General features: G+C 49.2%; 1 protein-coding gene across 3 annotated transcripts in view; it reads left to right on the forward strand.

The window, feature by feature from the left end:
* ASAP1 (ArfGAP with SH3 domain, ankyrin repeat and PH domain 1) overlaps positions 1-18,707 on the forward strand; it is a 2,040,747-nt gene that overhangs the window by 1,523,000 nt on the left and 499,040 nt on the right. For all 3 annotated transcript variants that reach the window (XM_078686749.1, XM_078686753.1, XM_078686750.1), the window contains one exon: positions 6,828-6,935. In XM_078686749.1, coding sequence (XP_078542875.1) covers positions 6,828-6,935 — 108 coding nt within the window. The remainder of the gene's footprint in view (positions 1-6,827; positions 6,936-18,707) is intronic.

An 18,707-nucleotide genomic window follows, 5' to 3' on the forward strand; every position in this document is an offset into this window, starting at 1 on the left:
AGCAGCAGGGGACGGTCCCCCACCCGAACCTGTCCAGTCTCCACCTACAAGCTTGGAGATTGAGCGGCGACAGTTGAGGCCATTTGACTTGCCTCCTGAAGTCTGTAATGTCATTCTGGCAGCAAGGCGTCCCTCCACAAAGTCGGTATACGCCTGCAGGTGGAACAGATTTGTGGCATGGTGCACAGCAAAGGCTGTGGACCCACTCTCTGCCCCTCTTTCTGAGGTTCTCCTCTTCCTTCTTTCTCTTGCCCAGCTGGGCTCTGCCCTGGGCACTTTCAAGGGTTACCTTTCTGCCCTTTCCACCTTCTTAAGGCTACCTGATCAGCCATCTTTGTTCAAGTCCCCAATTGTAAATAGGTTTTTGAAGGGCATCACACACATGTTCCCTCCTGTTCCATTTGTGATGCCTCAGTGGGACTTGAACCTTGTTCTTACCTATCTCATGTGTGCTCCCTTTGAGCCGCTCCATAACTGTCCTCTACGTCTTCTTACTTTGAAGACTGCTTTCCTGGTTGCCATCACCTCTGCCAGGAGAGTGAGTGAGCTCCAGGCTCTTTCTTCCACACCTCCTTTCCTCTGTCCATCCGGACAAGGTTGTGTTGCAGACAAGACCCTCTTGCCTGCCCAAGGTTGTCACGGCCTTCAACATCAGGCAGTCCAACACCTTGCCCACCTTCTTTCCGCCTCCGCACCCCTCTAAAGAGGAAGAGCGGCTCCACCGTCTGGACCCAAAACGTGCGCTCTCTTACTATCTGGATCGCACACGCCAGTTCCGGGTGGATGACCAACTCTTTGTTGGTTACGTGGGCGCTAAGAAGGGACGGGCGGTGCACAAGCGGACCATCTCTCGGTGGATCATCTTGTGCTTCCAGGCGTGTTACTCCTTGGCTAAGAAGAAGAGGGCGCATTCCACTCGGGCCACGGCGACTACAACTGCCCTGGGCCGAGTGGAGTGCCCTTGCAGGACATTTGTCAGGCAGCTACATGGGCCTCGCTGCACACGTTTGCGAGACACTACTGCCTGGACAGCCAAGTCCGGAGGGATGGCTTCTTTGGCCGTTCCGTCCTCCAGGACTTTCTGGTGTGATTATTGGTTCGCAGACCCACCACCGGGGTTGGTATTGCTGGGGTATCTATTCTAAGGCAAGGAATCTATCACTAACGTGTCTCTTTCAGATGCACAAGTTACTACTTGTGTAACGATATATCTGTAAGAGACATTAGTTTGTGATAGATTCCTTACCGACCACCCATCCTCCCCGTTCTGGGAACCGATATCTAGGGTTAAGGTCATCCCCTTTCAGGGCCCTAGTTTCATGGCACCAGTGTTGGTTCTATCATGGCTCTGCGTATCTGGCGCGGAAAAGCTGTGTATAAGAACTGACGTCAGCATGCGGAGGCGGCGTCTAAGTACTCTGACGACATCATCACGGCGCCCCGACGACGGACGCGGAGCCGTGGACGACGCCTACCGACACGCATGGGTACTGCTAAGCAAAAAAATTCCGGATCCAGTCTGACGCCTGGGGATATTCTAAGGTAAGGAATCCATCACTAACTAATGTCTCTTACAGATATATCGTTACACAAGTAGGCACTCATCAACTAATTCCTGAATATAGTAAGCCTCTTTTTATCTTTGGGGTTCACTAATAATGTGCCAAAGTGACACCTGACTTCTTCAAAGATGCTCCCCTTTATCTGAGCCATTCTGGACACGGTTTGGTTTCATGATTTTCCTCTGGAAAGGAGAGTCCAGGACATTCAGGCTATGATTTCCTTTCTGCCTCTCTTAAATTTCAGAGGTCGATTTTGAGGCTGCTGGGACTGATGGCCTGTTGCATCCTGCTGGTCAAGCATGCCTGGTGGTATATGCGAGCTCTGCAGTGGGATCTGAAGACTCCGTGGGCCCAACATCAAGGGGAGGAGACTAGAAAAGATCTGCAGTGGTGGTTACTGGACCGTGATTGGGTCTGCGGCAGACCCCTCAACGTAATGCACACAGCACTGACAGCGGTGACCAATGTGTCATTCCTGGGTTGGGGCGGCCAATTGGGAGGGATGGGGATCAGAGACCTCTGGTCCTCTGCAGGGTCTTGGCTGCATGTCATCCTGCTTGAGCTGAGGGCCAACCACTTGGCTTTGAAAGCCTTCCATCTGTCATAGAGAGGCTGGTACAGGTGCCTACGGATACCACCACCTCTATGTGGTATTGCAAAAAACAGGGCAGGGTGGAGTTGTGGAACCTGTGCCCGGAGGTACTATGCCTCAGGAAATGGCTATTCCATCAAGGAACTTTCCTGGTGTTGAATCACCTGGAAGGATCTTTGAATGTCAGGGTGGACGAGCTCCACTGTCGATGTCTAGCGTAACGTGAGTGGCAGTTTTACCCGAGGGGTTGCAAGGTATCTTCCTCAAATGGGGAGAGCCTTGGCTCTAACGGTTCCCCACCACCGAGAACTCACACCGTCAGTTTCCAGGGCATGTCTCGCTAGAAAATTAATTCCACCTATGGTGAAATTTGGCACTCCTGTATGCTTCCCACTGATACCTCTTCTGCCCTTGTTCTGAAGATCTGGACCCTCCAGGCTAAAATGATTTCAGTGAACCCTGATTGGACATGGACAGTATGGTATCCAGAGCTCCTAAGCATGAGTATTTGTCCTCCGATCAGGCTTCCCCTGCGGAAGGATCTGCTTTCAAAGCAACAGGGCAGGGTCCTGCACTCTGGCTTTTTCAATCTCTGCCTTTATGCTTTGAGATTGAGCAGTGACACCTGAACACCTTCAGCCTTTCTTGGGAGGTGTATGATGGAATATTGGCAGGCAGGCGTCCCTCAACAGAGCCAATATATACCTGTTGTTGGGACAAATGTGTGGCCTGTGACACAATGCGGGTTGACCGTCCAGGCAAAGTTATCTGTCATTTTTTAAATTTCTTTTGTCTCTCTCTCAGCAGAACTTTGCTCTGGGTAGAGTTAAAGGGTAGCTGTTGCCGGATCAGCCCTCATTATTTAAATCATCTGTTGTGATACATTTTTTGCAAGGCCTAGACCAAATGTTCCCTCCCTCTACCTTTGTCATGCCATAGTTAGACCTTACCTTGGTCCTCACATAATTGATGTGTACTCACTCTCAGCCACTTTATAGCTATTCTTTGCGGCGTCTCTCTCACAAGATGGTGCTACTCATCACTGTAACATCCGGACCGCATGTAAGTGAGCTTTAAACTCTCATTGTCAACCTGCCAAACACCACCACCTTCACAGACAAACTGGTTTTGCAGACGCGAGCATCTGTTTTGATGAAAATTGTGACGCCATTCCACGTCGGTCAAAATATTACCTTTCTTGCATTCTTTACTTTTCCTTACCCCTCTAAGGAGAAGAAGAGACTCCCAACACTTGGACCACAAAAGAGCACTGAACTTTTTCCTTTGAACATACCAGAGAACACCAGGTGGACGATCAGCTTTTTTGTGGGATTTGACAAAGAAAAAAAGGCAAGGCAGAGCAGAAAAGGGCCATCTCCCGGTTGATCGGGCTTTGCATTAGAATTGACCTAACAGGAGCCTCGGAATGGGCTGCAAGCTTATTCCACCATTGCCAAGGCTGCTCCCACTGTGCTAGCACACAGATGTCCTGGAAATCTGTCAAACAGCTAAGTGGGTGTCACTTCATACATTTTCAAAGCACTACTGTCTGGATAGCCATGTTCGCTTAAAGTGCCATTTTGCCGCCTCTGTCCAACAGGACTTTTTAGTTTAACTCTACTAATGGACCTACCTCCAAATAGGTACTGTCTTGATATCTTTTCAAAAGGTGAGAAATCTGTGATTAAAAGTCTCTTTCAGAAGAACAAGTTACTTACCTTCAGTAATGCTGTTTCTGGTAAAGACTCTATCTAACAGACAATTCTTCCCCGATCCTCCTTGTTCCGTGAATTAGACTCTATCCTTTAATAAGATCCTAAGTCTAGGAATCTGCATACTATTCGCGCCAGTTTGCTTTTGGGGCTCTGCATCTGGGGGTGCGGACAGCCTCCAAAGCACCTGATGCCAGTGTGCGAGAGTGCCACCTATATTTGCCCAGCATGTTATTTCTGGAGCACAACAGTGTCAATGCGGAGCAGCATGGCACCGCCTATCGATGTGCAGACGTAATGCTCAAACGTTTCCAGATCCAGTCTAACACCTAGGGAATAGTCAAAAGGTGAAAAATCTTCGATTAGCTAAAGCCACAACTAGAAAGATCATTACAGATGTTAAGTAACTTGTTCATCTTGCATATACTTCTGAATGTTTTCACATATTCGCTATTGCCACATACATACAAAATGGTGAATGCTCATTGTTCTTCAAAATTGCTGTTGTTTATGCAAGGACTTAAATTAGTAATACTTCAAGGACTCTTCCAGCCCCTGAATGGAACCTTAACATAGTTCTTGCTAGATGGTGGGACTTTTCCAGTCAGGGCTAGGGCTATGTCCCCCCTCCCACAGGAGGTAGACATAATAAATGGTGTAGGCACCCCAGGTAAGGAGCCTATTGGCCGCTACCTAGCTCTCCCTTGTAAACATCTCTACATTTAGTATTTAGGAGGCATCCCCAGACCCTGAAACTAGTATCCATGGACACAAGAAGACGATGAATGAAGAACTGCTCTTGGACCAAAAGCTACAGACCTTGTGGTGGACTTTAAGCGCAAACTCCTGCCTGCTGCTACAGAACTCGACAGTCGCCATCTTCCAGCTCATCTCATCACTGTGTAGCCTCCACAAACCCCGGAGAGTCGTCAGCACTTTGCAAATCGCCAGGGAAAATCCCTTGAGATAGAGGTATTATCTCTCTGTAGCAGCAGGCCTCCAAAACAGCAAAGCCTGAACCCAGCGTCGTCCAGCCCCCTAGCTCGACTGACATCTCCAAGTGCCAGCTGAAGGTACACTTTCTCTGGAGGGTCAGCTCAACCTCTGCACCAAGTCTTGAGGCCCCAGGACCCACCGAAGCTGAGCAGCATGAATACCCAGGGTACCGGACTCTTGCTGCAAAAACCTTCAAAACCAGATCCAGGCAGACTCCAACTTTACAGTGAGCGAACATCCGACGAAGGACATCAGGACTCCGGACAGGCACCTCAGCAGTGGCTCAGTAGCTCCAAAATTGTCACTCCAAGGTTCCAGCTCCTGATAGCCAGGTGCTTCTTTGCGTGCAGTTGCCCAGCTGCACATCTTCACTGCACCCAGCTTGGGCATCTTCAAACCAGCGGTGCTCCTGCGGCAGCCCCAGAGCCCTTGCGACCTCTACTGTGCTTTGAGAGCCCTCGTACTGCCTGCAAGTCCCCCTTTGCTTTGCTTTTGCAGGTGGCCCCCTGTCTTTATAGCATGCCAGCTACAAAGTCCCATTTTTCCTTGCCACCCGGTGAAATCGGGAAGCTCCCGAGGACTTGGACTTGAAACTTTGAAGCTTTCCCCCTGAACCTTCAGATTCTATAAGGTGAACCACTAAAGTAACTGCAAAACATTTTCCACTTGCCTTTTTCCTTAGGAAATGTGTTGTGTGATTGCGCACAACTGTTATTACTGCATTTATTGTGATTTTCCTGTATTGTGAAAAATATTTACCTTGTACCTGAAGTTCTTGGTCTAAATATTTATATAAAATTAGGTGGTATTTTTCTGATCCGCCTCCACTTCATTTTTTAAGTGTATGTATCATTTATTGCCTCTGTGAGTACAACAAATGCTTAGCACTACCATCTGATAAGCCTAACTGCTCACTCACACTACTACGAAATAAAGCGTTATTATCATCTTCTTTTGCGTCTGTAAACCAATAAGAGACTTCCCGACCTCTGTGCAGTGTACTCCATTGCGGTGCACTTTATAGAAAGGTGGGTTTCCTACACTGCCTCTCTATCTTTCCAAATCTCACCTCTCACAGACTGAGCCAGTTACATAAACTCTTGTTTGCACCATTTGGTGGAGTGTGGTTGGCAAGACATTTTCTTAGGAGCATCTTTGTCCCAAAGTCTGCTAACAAGCAACTTTTAACAAGTGGCATATTGATATTAACGCTGTAGAATTTGAAGTAACTGATTTGCAATTCCCTTTTCTCTTTATCCCCATACCTGCAGCCTTTTATTTAACACCTATGAAAATTCCTGAGACAGAGTCAGGAAGGGCGAAATGTGGGACTTTTCTCTCTGTCAGGCAGACATTGTCAATGTAATAATGTTGTTTCCATGGTAATGGCCTAAAACTAAAATAATAAAGCCACACCTGGCCACCGATTTGGTTGCTGCATTCCAGTTGTGCAGCTTAAGTCTCTTGTTTATATTGTGTTACAGAGTCTACTAGCACATAGATAATGGATAACTGAAAGCTACACAGTGTATTTTTTCAGCCTGCTTTAAAAGTGCATCTTTTCCCCTCATCCTTACACTGGGCAAAAATGATGTAGTAGTAAATGTGTCTCCTGTTGCCTCATAGTGGATTAATTATACATGTTTTTCACTTTAGTGTTACACACAGTAAAAACAGGATGAGGTCTGGTTAGGTAGCCTTAGGCCACCTAACCAGACCATACTAGGAGGCTGAAAAAATGTAGAAGCAGTCTTAGTTTAATAATCTAAAACTAGTGTCCTCCATATCTGTTTATATAAAAAAAGTTTGGAACACTTACAAATGATTACAAATATTGTCATAAAATGCAAATTATCATAAACATTTTAGAAAAAATTATTAGTCTGTGTGTTTGATTGGTACTGAAGAGACCTCATAAAGCTAGGTGTGGAAATAATCAATAAACTTTGTTTCTTTTAATCTTAGCTTTCCCAAGCCATGGCAGGAAAACTCAATCCTCATGTCCACGTAGAATATGAGTGGAATCTTCGGCAAGAAGAAATCGATGAAAGTGATGATGATTTAGACGACAAGGTCAGTACACAATTTAATTTAAAAAAACATGTAAATACCTATAATAAATAAAATGCATTGTATTTAACTGCAGGTGTAGTGCAGTGTGGTCGCAGAGTGGCCAAGTTAAAACAGTAATAGAAAATTGTCCATTTGTATGTAAGGCAGATCTTGTGCTTGCACGAGTTGACAGAATTTAAGGATGTTTACTACCTTCTCGGAACAAAAATACACTTCATTCATATGGTGCCTGTAGGAAGGTGGATATCTGACTATGGTTACCCCCAACTTTGTGCCTGGTGTTTTGCTGGTTTTTGACTTAGTTGGCCTGGGATCCTGCTATTCAGGACCCCAGGCTTCCTGCTCTCTCTGTAAAATGGACTCCATGTACCTTAGGTGTATTTACCAATTGGTACTGGGCCACCTTATCAGTCCCTGTACAGTGTACTACAGGTACCCAGGGCATAGGTGTACCCAGGGCCTACCAGGGGATGAAGCATTATGCCACCCCTGACTGGTCATCTAAAACTGACACAACTGGCTGCACGACAGCTGGGGCAAGGTGGTGTAATCACCCTTTGCTATAGATATAGTATACCTATATCTAACCCTAAAATGGACACATATCCTCCTATCAGTCACTCCTATGGCAGGCCTTAACAATCCTGAAGGCAGAGTGCTTGGAATTATGTGAGATGGTGCTCTGGCATGAGCTGAGCCCGTCTGCAGCTTGCGGAACCAAGTCCTAATAGCTGTTCCATGATAACGCTATACCATATACTCTTAAGTGCATTATCGACCTCGCGGTTGAATGCTAACTCTGGTATAACATTATCAAAACATGTCGAGTAAGGTGTCATTCGAATTGGAATACTACCCCCTCGCCAATTCTGGCGACGGGGGTAGCATTCCACCCTTCTAGAGGGACGCGACATGTATGTAACTGTGAACCCCGGTTAAAGTTAACTCGAACCTTGGCCTCACAAAATGGATGCTGCCACCACAGACACAAGTCTAACCTCCTGCTGCTGGGAGTCCTTCCAGCGCGGGAGGCTTGGACAAAGGGTTTCCTGCCTTGGGAGGTGCTAGCACCACCCCAGACAGGATTTTGTGTATTGGGTAGGATAGGCCTGAAAGGAATGAGACATGCCTGGGGCACACAAGGTGCCCTGTGCATACACCGGTTCAAACCAGTTGCTGGGGCATCCCTGCCCCAGCTCTAGCGGGTACCGGAGAAAGGATAGGGGGTGTAACCACCCCCCTTCCTGGTCCCACCCAGGGGAGGGACCTAGTCAGCAGTACAGCCCCCTTTAGCAGGATAAAGGTAGGAGCTGGTCCCATTCCAAATTAGATTAATCCTGAACTACTCCACAAGAAAAAACTCTGGACTTCGACGTTCTGCTCCACAGAAGACTGAAGAAATCTCCCTTGTGGGCAAGGAGTGTCCACCCTGCAACTGCAGGCACCATCAAGCGTCCAGCGGCTACACTTTGTCGTCCTCCCTTGAGGATCCAGACTTCAGAGCCCGACGAGACCCGGATTCCCAGACCTCTCCGACCTCAACTCACATCTGCAGCAAAGCTGAGACCCGTGGGTGCGACGAGACACGTGGGACCGGCCATCTTGAACGAACCTGCACTTCGCTTACAGCACGACTCCAGAGGTAAACTCGACCAAGTGCTTTGGGGACTGAGAAGCCCCTGCCCCGAGCGGCCCCTGCACCGAAGATCAGCCCTCCAGCATCCACGAGATCTGCGTGGGGCCCTTCTGCTTGTTGCTGCTCGACGCGTTGTCTGGTCACTTGCCGGCTGGATAGTGGCCTCCTAGACGACGAACCTTTGAATCTTTGCTGCTGGTCTGGTTGCTCCAGACTGGCCCTTGCTCCCTTCCAAAAGAGGGGCACCCTGGACTCTCCTAGTCCGCACCAGACGCTTTCTCCACTCACCGCGTGGGTTGCCTTTGCCAAGGCCTGTTGACGCCGATTCCGGATCCAACACCGCCGACAGCGAGAGCCTGCGTGGGACAGCTCGTGCCTCCATCCTGGTCGTCGAAGACACCTCCTGGTCCACGTGGCTGCAGAGTCAAGCGTCCACTCTTCACCTGATCGCGACGTCGACATCTGGTTCCTTCCTGGTTCCACTCCAGTCACTGGCTAGTGACTGTGAACATTGTCCCCTCTGCTTTCAGGTCTTCTTCTTCACCGATCCACCCTTGGATCGCACCGGACATCTTCCTCCTGGTCGCCTGCAGCATCTTTTCTTTCAGGCTCCATTGACTTCAACGCGAGAACCCGACACGGCTTCGCACCTATGCACCCGCAGCCTGTGGGTGAGGTAACGAGAGCATTTCGGTGCTCAAGGGTAGCTTGACTCTCCTAGTGTCCAGTTCCACCGTCGTTTTAGTCCTAACTAGTCAGGATTGTCCGTACTTACCTTTTACTTGAACTGTACTGTCCATAGACGTTGTTACACATCCCCCGTGTGAGTTCACACTCTGCACCCGCGTCCCGTGGGCCTCCTATTTCTTACCTCAGGTTAGGATAGCGTAGTCCCAGCGGTCCTGCAGCCTCTGGACAGCTCCATTTCTTCCATTGACTCTCACATTCCATTTACTTAGTATATGGTTTGCCGTGCCCCTAGGGCACCATTGTAATTTTGTGCAACTTGTCGTATTTTTCTTAAGAGATTGTCATGTGCTTAGCCCTCTGATCTCCTAAAGAGTTCAGAGGTGTTGTTATTAATAAATATACTGTTTATTTTCATAACAACCTGTGTGGTGTCCTTTCATCTGGTATTCAAGGGGTTATATTGTGGTAAAACAGCTGGCTTCACATGCCAAAAGAGTTTAGCCTAAGACTGCTTTGTCCATGCTACCATTAGGATAGCTGGTCTATAAGGTTGACTTACAACCAATCATCATAAGGGTTGTTTGGACTGATACAAGGTGGCCACTAGAACTAGTGAACATCATATATCAGGCCAACTTCTCACATTGGTGTGCAGCGGTTGGGATTTGAGCTTGCTGGTGTTTTTACCACGTATAATCTTGAAATATCATTTGAAAGATCACATAAGGTACTATAGGTACATATAACAAGCTTAGAAATACTCTGAGTTCTACTGAACCAGCTGTTGTAGTAGAAAGGGCCTAGCACACCCGGACTACAACTCTTAGCAAGGGATCAGTAGGAAAACCCATAGTGTAGGTAGGTGCATCACTTACACCTCACTAGAAAGCATGTCTACCCATGGAGAAACTTCAGAGACTCCCCTAGTGGTTAGTGACCCTCCACAGGTCCTTTCCAGATATGCAGCTCTCAGTTTCCAGGAGATGAGACAGTTGTGTACCTCCAGGAAATTGAAACAGGGTTCCAACCCTACCACTCCTTTTCTGTTAGGTCTCTTAGAGACATATGATGCTAGAAAGGCCTCTAACCCAGGCCCCTCTAATCCAGATGGGAGCATCCCCCCTTAGAAGGTACTCCTGGTGATCCAGACTCCAACCTCCCTGAAACAGAGAATGAAGATAGGGAAGAAGGGGATGCATCTGAGGATGAGGCAGACAATGGGCAACCTTTAGTCAGCAGACTTACAAGGGCCAACTTAGACCTACATAAGGAAGGAACTGGGGGACCCCCAGTGCTGACCCTTAGCAGGCCTAACTTTGGGGTTAGGAGAGATAGATCTCCTTCTAGGGACTCCAATAGATCTGTGCACTCTCATGCATCTGCTCAGAGGAGAGTGACTTCCCCTCAGAGGAGAGAGCATGAAGCAAAGATGAAGGAAGTTAATCTGAGGATCCAAAGGGAAGAACTTGCCCTTGCCAAAGAGAAGCTTGCCTTTGCTAGAGAGCAGCAGTTGAGTGGGTTAGCACCCACTGGTGGCAGCAATATCCCTAAGGATAAAGACCGCAGTTTTGATAATAGACACCTGAGTAAAATAGTGCCCTCCTATAAGACAGGAGATGATATCCACAAGTGGATAACTGCTCTGGAGAGAGCCTGCAAAGTACAGCAGGTACCCCAGAGTCAGTGGGCAGCTATATTGTGGCTCTCCTTTGAAGGCAAAGGCAAAGATAAGCTCCTCACTGTTAGAGATGAGGATGCTAATGACTACCATGTCCTGAAAAATGCACTGATTGATGGGTTTGGCTTAACCACTGAACAGTACAGGTTGATGTTCAGAGACACCCAGAAAACTCAGGCTCAGGATTGGACTGGTTTTGTAGATTGTGCTACTAAGGCTCTGGAGGGCTGGTTATTGGGAAGTAAAGTTACTAATTACACAGGATTGTACAATCTCATAATGAGAGAGCAAATCTTAAATTATTTATTTATTTTATTATTTAAAACATTTGTAGTGCGCGGCTGACACCTTGCAGGTTTCCTGGCGCTAGTGAATACTCTTTAAACTGAGGAGACTGAAAAAAAACAGGAGCAAGTGATTAGGATTTAACATGGGAATAGCCAGGTTTTGATGCGTTTCCAAAAGGGGAGGAGTTGTGATATTTGGCGGATTTCGAGGGGCAGACTATTCCACAGTTTAACAGCAGCAACTCTAAAGGATCTGCCCCCTGTCCTGACTTTGTTATATCTGGGTACTATTAACAGGCAGGCTGAGGCAGAGCGTAAGTTTCTGGTGGGGGTGTACCAGGTGAACATGGCCTGCAGAGGTCTGGGCCCGGCTCCGTGCAGCGCTTTAAAGACGAGGCAAAGGGCCTTGAAAGCCACTCGTTGCTTAAGTGGGAGCCAGTGTAACTCGGCTAAGGCCGCTGTGGCAGAGGACCTCCTGGTCCAGCCAAGAGCTAGAAATAACTGTCAAAACCAGCTTTTGCACCAGCACCTGGTGGACTCTGATCTGATCTCTCCACAAGAATTGGGTAAGAGGGCAGACAAATAGGTCAGAACCAGGATTAGGCCTAAGAATCAGGGTGGTGACCAAATGAAAGAGACTACCAAGGCTCAAGAGAAAGGTGGGGATAAATCTACAGAGAAGACTTCCCTAGGACCCCAAAAATCTAAGAATGGGGGTGGGTCCCAAGACACTTCCTCTACCCAGAAGAAACCTTATTGCCATGCCTGCAAGCAGGTAGGCTATTGGAAAACTGACAGCAGTTGCCCAAAGAACCACAATAAGGAGAACATACCCCCCAAGTAACACTCCCAAGCCTCCTGTTACTACTAGTAGTAATCCCCCAGGTGGTGGGAGTGCCCCCAAGAATTTGGGTGGTTTTACTTTGGGAGTTCCTGGGGACTCCAGCCTAACCAGGTCCCCTAACTCAGATACTCTTGTCTGTGAAACTGGCATGGGGTTTGCCAACTTCACTGATTGTCCCAACACTTTGGACAAATACAGACAGGAGCCCCTCATCAATGGTCTGAAAGTTGAGGCCTATAGAGACACAGGGGCTAGCTTCACCATGGTGACTGAGAGCCTAGTCCCCTCAAGGCAACTTATACCTGGTGCCACATACCAGGTGACAAACATTGATGGAGTGCAGAAAAATCATCCCATGGCAGTGGTCAATTCAATTCAAATACGCTTTATTCGGCTTTTAAATTTAAAACCATAAAAGCAACAGAATGAAATACATACATGCAAAAATAACTCAGCAGTTCATTACAAGATTAAAGGAAAACTAACTATTTAAAACAAACTAAAATAATTTAACGAATCGGCAATTCAAAGTAATAACCCAGGATACACAGAGTCCCCTTTTTCACCGTGTATTATGATTCGGTGCTTGGGGGCCAGGGTAAAAATCATACAGGTCCCAGATACAGATGGGACCGTCTCCAACTGTGGGCTGGGTAGATCGCAAATAAGTGGCAATGTTCCTGTGTTTAAATTTAATTAGTATCAAGTCCCCCGGAATATCCTTGGGCACCGAACCTAGCCACCCCACCCTCCTGACGCTCAGGATCCCGCCATCTAGGGCAGGTGGTAACGGTCTATTGTTTTTGAGCCCGAAGATGGCTTTATTCAGCAGGTCCTGGTGTAATTCTCGTTTGCCTGAACTGAGTGCAGGGACCCCAGAGAGGACGGTGACATATGGGGCGGCTTCGGGGGGTAGATCAATTCGATGCCTTCTTTCTCGAGAAATCCTAGGAACTCTGTGAGGGGCATGTCCGGAATTAAAAGTAGCATTGCGGCCACTTGGAATGCGTGTTGTAATGGGGGAATCAGAAGTTTGAACTTTCCTGGTAGCAATGTTCATCGGCTTTTCTTGGATGTTAGTGACAGTAGGGCATATGGATGTAATAGTGTTTTCAGTTGGTGGATGGGTCCTTGTTACAATTTTTTCTATCCTGATCAACCTGTCCCCCAACTCATTGATTTTTGCAACCAGCGGTGATAAAGCAGCATTTAGCAGTCGCTCGATTTGGGCTAGTAGGGTCGATTGGAGGGGGGATGCAGAATCATTTGTTCGAGTCCCAGCCTTATCCGACGCTAGTGAGGTTGGGTTGGGGGGGATAAGAAAGGGCTACAGCACATTTGATCGGTATCCACTTGAGAGAGGATTGTTTCGGGGGATGAAGGTACATCCAGGGGCGTACAGATTATCTGATCAGTGTCTCTCCCCGCTATGGGGGGGGGTAGGTGCATCCGGGACATAATTTGTGCCACACAGGGCATGCAGCTCTTCCCAGATGGACATATTAGTTTGGAGGCAGAACCCCGGAAACAAAAGAAAACGAGTTCAAACAGTTCAAAAGATAATGATTAAAAAGGATGAAACGTCTCTGTACCTCCTCCTTTGATGACACCAAGTGGGGTAGCCCGGCCCGTCCTCTTCTGGCCTCTGAGGGCCACAGAGGGCCCACCCTTTGCCCGGGCTTCGCTCCGCGTCCCGCGAAGCGAAAGCAGAGCGCTGTTTGTAGGCGCCTCCTGGCGCTTGCGGTGCGTGTCAAAGCAGCGCCGCCGCTGAGGCAGCCGGAAGTTGCAGTCCCGGGGCGGCGGCGCTGTCTCAAGAGTGAAATGACTCCTGGCGGTGGCGGCAGCGGAAGAGGACTCCCCTCGTCCCCCCAGCACAGGTAAGTGATGGACCCCCCTGCTCCGCCAAGCAGAGCGCTGTTTATAGGCGCCTCCTGGCGCTTGCGGTGCGTGTCAAAGCAGCGCCGCCGCTGAGGTAGCCGGGAGTTGCAGTCCCGGGGCGGCGGCGCTGTCTCAAGAGTGAAATGACTCCTGGCGGTGGCGGCAGCGGAAGAGGACTCCCCTCGTCCCCCCATGGCAGTGGTAAATCTCAGCTGGGGATGTGTCACTGGCCCCAAGAGAGTGGCAGTGTCATCAAACTTGCCTGTAGATTGCCTACTGGGGAATACTTTAGAGATCTCAGCCTGGGCTGAGGTAGAGCAAGAAACCCATTCTAAAATGGTAAATCTCCCTGAACAGGTTAGGAGGACTGTGCCAGGCTCAGCCCAATCTCAAACAGATTCCTTCCCTGAAAAGGTTAGCAGGGCTGTGATGGTAACAGCCCATACCCAAACTGAGTCCCTTCCTGAAAAGGTTGGTGGGGCTGTGATGGCCACAGCCCAAACTCAAACTGATTCCTGTGTTGTGAAGCCTCAAACTATGGATCACTCCACACAAACAGAGAGCATTGAGGAGGAAGAGAAATCTCCCTCCGACCAGACAATAGGAAAGGATCAGCCACCTCAGGGAACTGATCTTACCCCTTGTGAAGGAACTGCCCCAGAGGTAGTCCGGCCTAGCCTGGCAGAGCCCCTGATGTCAGTGGACCCTTCCAAGGTGGGACCCAGTCTGGAGCAGGTAACCTGCCCCTCTCTACCCTGCCTCAGTCAGCCCACGGCTACAGAGGTCAAGGAGGCCAGTGAGCCCCAAAGGGCCCCCTGTCCAATAAAACAACCCCATCAGCAGATTAGGGACACCAAAGCTAGCAGCCCTAGCAAGGTGAAAAAGTTAGAAACTCCTGAGGGATCCCCCTTAAACTCAGTTAGGGACCTCCCCCAGATGGACTCTGTTGGGCACAGCCAAACTTGGGACCTAAGGGCCCCAGACCTGACCTGTCCCTCCAGTAAGCCAAACAGAGGGACCCAGTCTCCAGCTTTAGGTAGCCAGAGGCTGACCCTGAGAGCTCAACACATTTCAGTCGTGGAAAGAAAGGCCTATATGGTGGATGATGATTGGAGGAAGCTGAGCCCAACTTTAGTGGAGCCTCACTTCAGTACTCCATCTCAGCACCAGCCTTTTACTTTGCCAAAACACACAACAGGTAGAGATTCCCTATGGTGGAGACCCTCAGATACCCTTATGGTGAGGGATTGCTTAGTGGACCATGAGATAGGGGATAACCATGCCAGTGCATGCACCACCTCATATGGCCACTCAGGCAATATAGGCTTACCTGGTCAAGGATAGCCTTATCTCCTTTCGTTTGGGGGGGGGGGGTTATGTAGGAAGGTGGATATCTGACTATGGTTACCCCCAACTTTTTGCCTAGTGTTTTGCTGGTTTTTGACTTAGTAGGCCTGGGATCCTGCTATTCGGGACCCCAGGCTTCCTGCTCTCTCTGTTAAAATGGACTCCATGTACCCTAGGTACATATCTAATTGGATACTGAGTCACCTCATCAGTCCCTGTACAGTGTACCTTAGGTACCCAGGGCATGGGTGTACCCACGGCCTACCAGGGGCTGCAGCATGTATTATGCCACCCCTGGCTGGCCATCCAAAACTGACACAACTGGCTGCTAAGACAGCTGGGGCAAGGTGGTGTAATCACCCTTTGCTATAGATATAGTATACCTATATCTAACCCCACAATGGACACATATACTCCTATCAGTCACTCCTATGGCAGGCCTTATCAATCCTGAAGGCAGAGTGCTTGGAATTATGTGAGATGGTGCTCTAGCATGAGCTGAGCCTGTCTGCAGCTTGCGGAACCAAGTCCTAATAGCTGTTCCATGATAACGCTATACCATATACTCTTAAGTGCATTATCAACCTCGCGGTTAAATGCTAACTCTGGTATAACATTATCAAAACATGTCGAGTAAGGTGTCATATGAATTGGAATACTACCCCCTCGCCAATTCTGGTGACGGGGGTAGCATTCCACCCTTCTAGAGGGACACGACATGTATGTAACTGTGAACCCCGGTTAAAGTTAACTCGAGCCTTGGCATCACAAAATGGATGCTGCCACCACAGATACAAGTCTGACCTCCTGCTGCTGGGAGTCCTTCCAGGGAGGGAGGCTTGGACAAAGGGTTTCCTGCCTTGGGAGGTGCTAGCACCACCCCAGACAGGATTTTGTGTATTGGGTAGGACAGGCCTGAAAGGAATGAGACATGCCTGGGGCACACAAGGTGCCCTGTGCATACACCGGTTCAAACCAGTTGCTGGGGCATCCCTGCCCCAGCTCTGGCACGAAACCGGACAAAGGATAGGGGGTGTAACCACCCCCCTTCCTGGTCCCACCCAGGGGAGGGACCTAGTCGGTAGTGCAGCCCCCTTTAGGAGAATAAAGGTAGGAGCTGGTCCCATTCCAAATTAGATTATCCTGAACAACTTTACAAGAAGAAACTCTGGACTTCGACGTTCTGCTCCCTAGAAGACTGAAGAATCTCCCTTGTGGGCAAGGAGTGTCCACCCTGCAACTGCAGGCACCATCAAGTGTCCAGCGGCTTCACTTTGTCGTCTTCCCTTGAGGATCCAGACTTCAGAGCCCAACAAGACCCGGATTCCCTGATCTCTCCGACCTCAACTCACATCTGCAGCACAGCTGAGATCCGTGGGTGCGACGAGACACGTGGGACCGGCCATCTTGAACGAACCTGCACTTCGCTTTCAGCACGACTCCCGAGGTAAACTCGACCAAGTGATTTGGGGATTGAGAAGCCCCAGCCCCGAGCAGCCCCTGCACCGAAGATCAGCCCTCCAGCATCCACGAGATCTGCGTGGGGCCCTTCTGCTTGTTTGCTGCTCGACGCATTGTCTGGTCACTTGCCGGCTGGCTAGTGACATCCTAGACGACGATCCTTGAAATCTTCACTGCTGGTCTGGTTGCTCCAGACTGGCCCTTGCTCCCTTCCAAAAGAGGAGCACCCCGGACTCTCCTAGTCCGCACTAGACGCTTTCTCCACTCACCGCGTGGGTTGCCTTTGCCAAGGCCTGTTGACGCCGATTCCGGAACAGACACCGCCGACAGCGAGAGCCTGCGTGGGACAGCTCGTGCCTCCATCCTGGTCGTCGAAGACACCTCCTGGTCCACGAGGCTGCAGAGTCAAGCGTCCACTCTTCACCTGATCGCGACAACGACATCTGGTTCCTTCCTGGTTCCACTCCTGTCACTGGCTAGTGACTTTGAACATTGTCCCCTCTGCTTTCAGGTTTCCAGCTTTCCTGATCCACCCTTGGATCACACCGGACATCTTCCTCCTGGTCGCCTGCAGCATCTTTTCTTTCAGGCTCCATTGACTTCAACGCAGAAACCCGACACGACTTCGCACCTATGCACCCGCAGCCCGTGGGTGAGGTAACGAGAGCATTTCGGTGCTCAAGGGTAGCTTGACTCTCCTAGTGTATTTCTGCTTGTATGATTTGTATGTACAAATCGAATAAAAGCTTTTGAAATTGAATTGAAATTGAAATTGAAATTGAAATTGACTCTCCTAGTGTCCAGATTCACAGTCGTTTTAGTCCTAACTAGTCAGGATTGTCCGTACTCACCTTTTTCTTGAACTGTACTGTCCATAGATGTTGTTACGCATCCCGCGTGTGAGTTCACACTCTGCACCCGCGTCCCGTGGGCCTCCTTTTACTTACCTAAGGTTAGGATAGCGTAGTCCCAGCGGTCCTGCAGCCTCTGGACAGCTCCATTTCTTCTATCGGCTTTCACATTCCATTTACTTAGTATATGGTTGGCCGTGCCCCTAGGGCACCATTGTAATTTTGTGCAACTTATCGTATTTTTCCTAAGAGATTGTCATGTGCTTAGCCCTCTGATCTCATAAAGAGTTCAGAGGTGTTTTTTATTAATAAATATATTGTTTATTTTCATAACAACCTGTGTGGTGTCCTTTCATCTGGTATTCAAGGGGTTATATTGTGGTAAAACAGCTGGCTTCACATGCCAAAAGAGTTTAGCCTAAGACTGCTTTGTCCATGCTACCATTAGGATAGCTGGTCTATAAGGTTGACTTACAACCAATCACCATAAGGGCTGTTTGGACTGATACAAGGTGATCACTAGAACTAGTGAGCAATATATATCAGGCCAACTTCTCACACCTCGTACCTCCACCTGGCTGTGCCCGTGCTCTGTACCCATCTGCCGCTCCTACTGTCTGGAGCTCGAGGCCCGCCTCCGTAGGTTTGCTTGCGTTTTCTGCACTGTATTGTACTTTACTGTTCATCTGTTCTGCTCGGCTAATTGCTATGTATTTTGAGATTTGGTTTCCATGTTCGTTTTTTACATTCCCCTTCCTTTGTGCCCCTTTTGTCTTCTGTTTCCATTTCGCCGCTCCTCACTCCCGTTTTCCCGCCACTACGTCCCCTGCGGCCCCGCCCCCCCCCCCCGCTCACTGAATCGTCCGGTCCCCCCTCCCAGCTGCTCCTCCCCTAATTATGGCCGCTGGCGCGCCAAAGGCGCGCCTAGGCCAAGCCCGTCTGCGCCCGTCCGTGCCTAGACTGCGCCCAGTACCAGAACCCCTGGCCCCCGCGAACGCCACGACTCCGGTCTCCGCTACGATGCCAGCACCCTCCACGCACTCAACGCCGGACAATCAAGCACCTGCTGCCTGGGCTCCCCGAAGCACACACAAGGACCC

This window comes from Lissotriton helveticus, chromosome 4_1 (genome assembly GCF_964261635.1).
Source record: "Lissotriton helveticus chromosome 4_1, aLisHel1.1, whole genome shotgun sequence".
Taxonomy (NCBI): domain Eukaryota; kingdom Metazoa; phylum Chordata; class Amphibia; order Caudata; family Salamandridae; genus Lissotriton; species Lissotriton helveticus.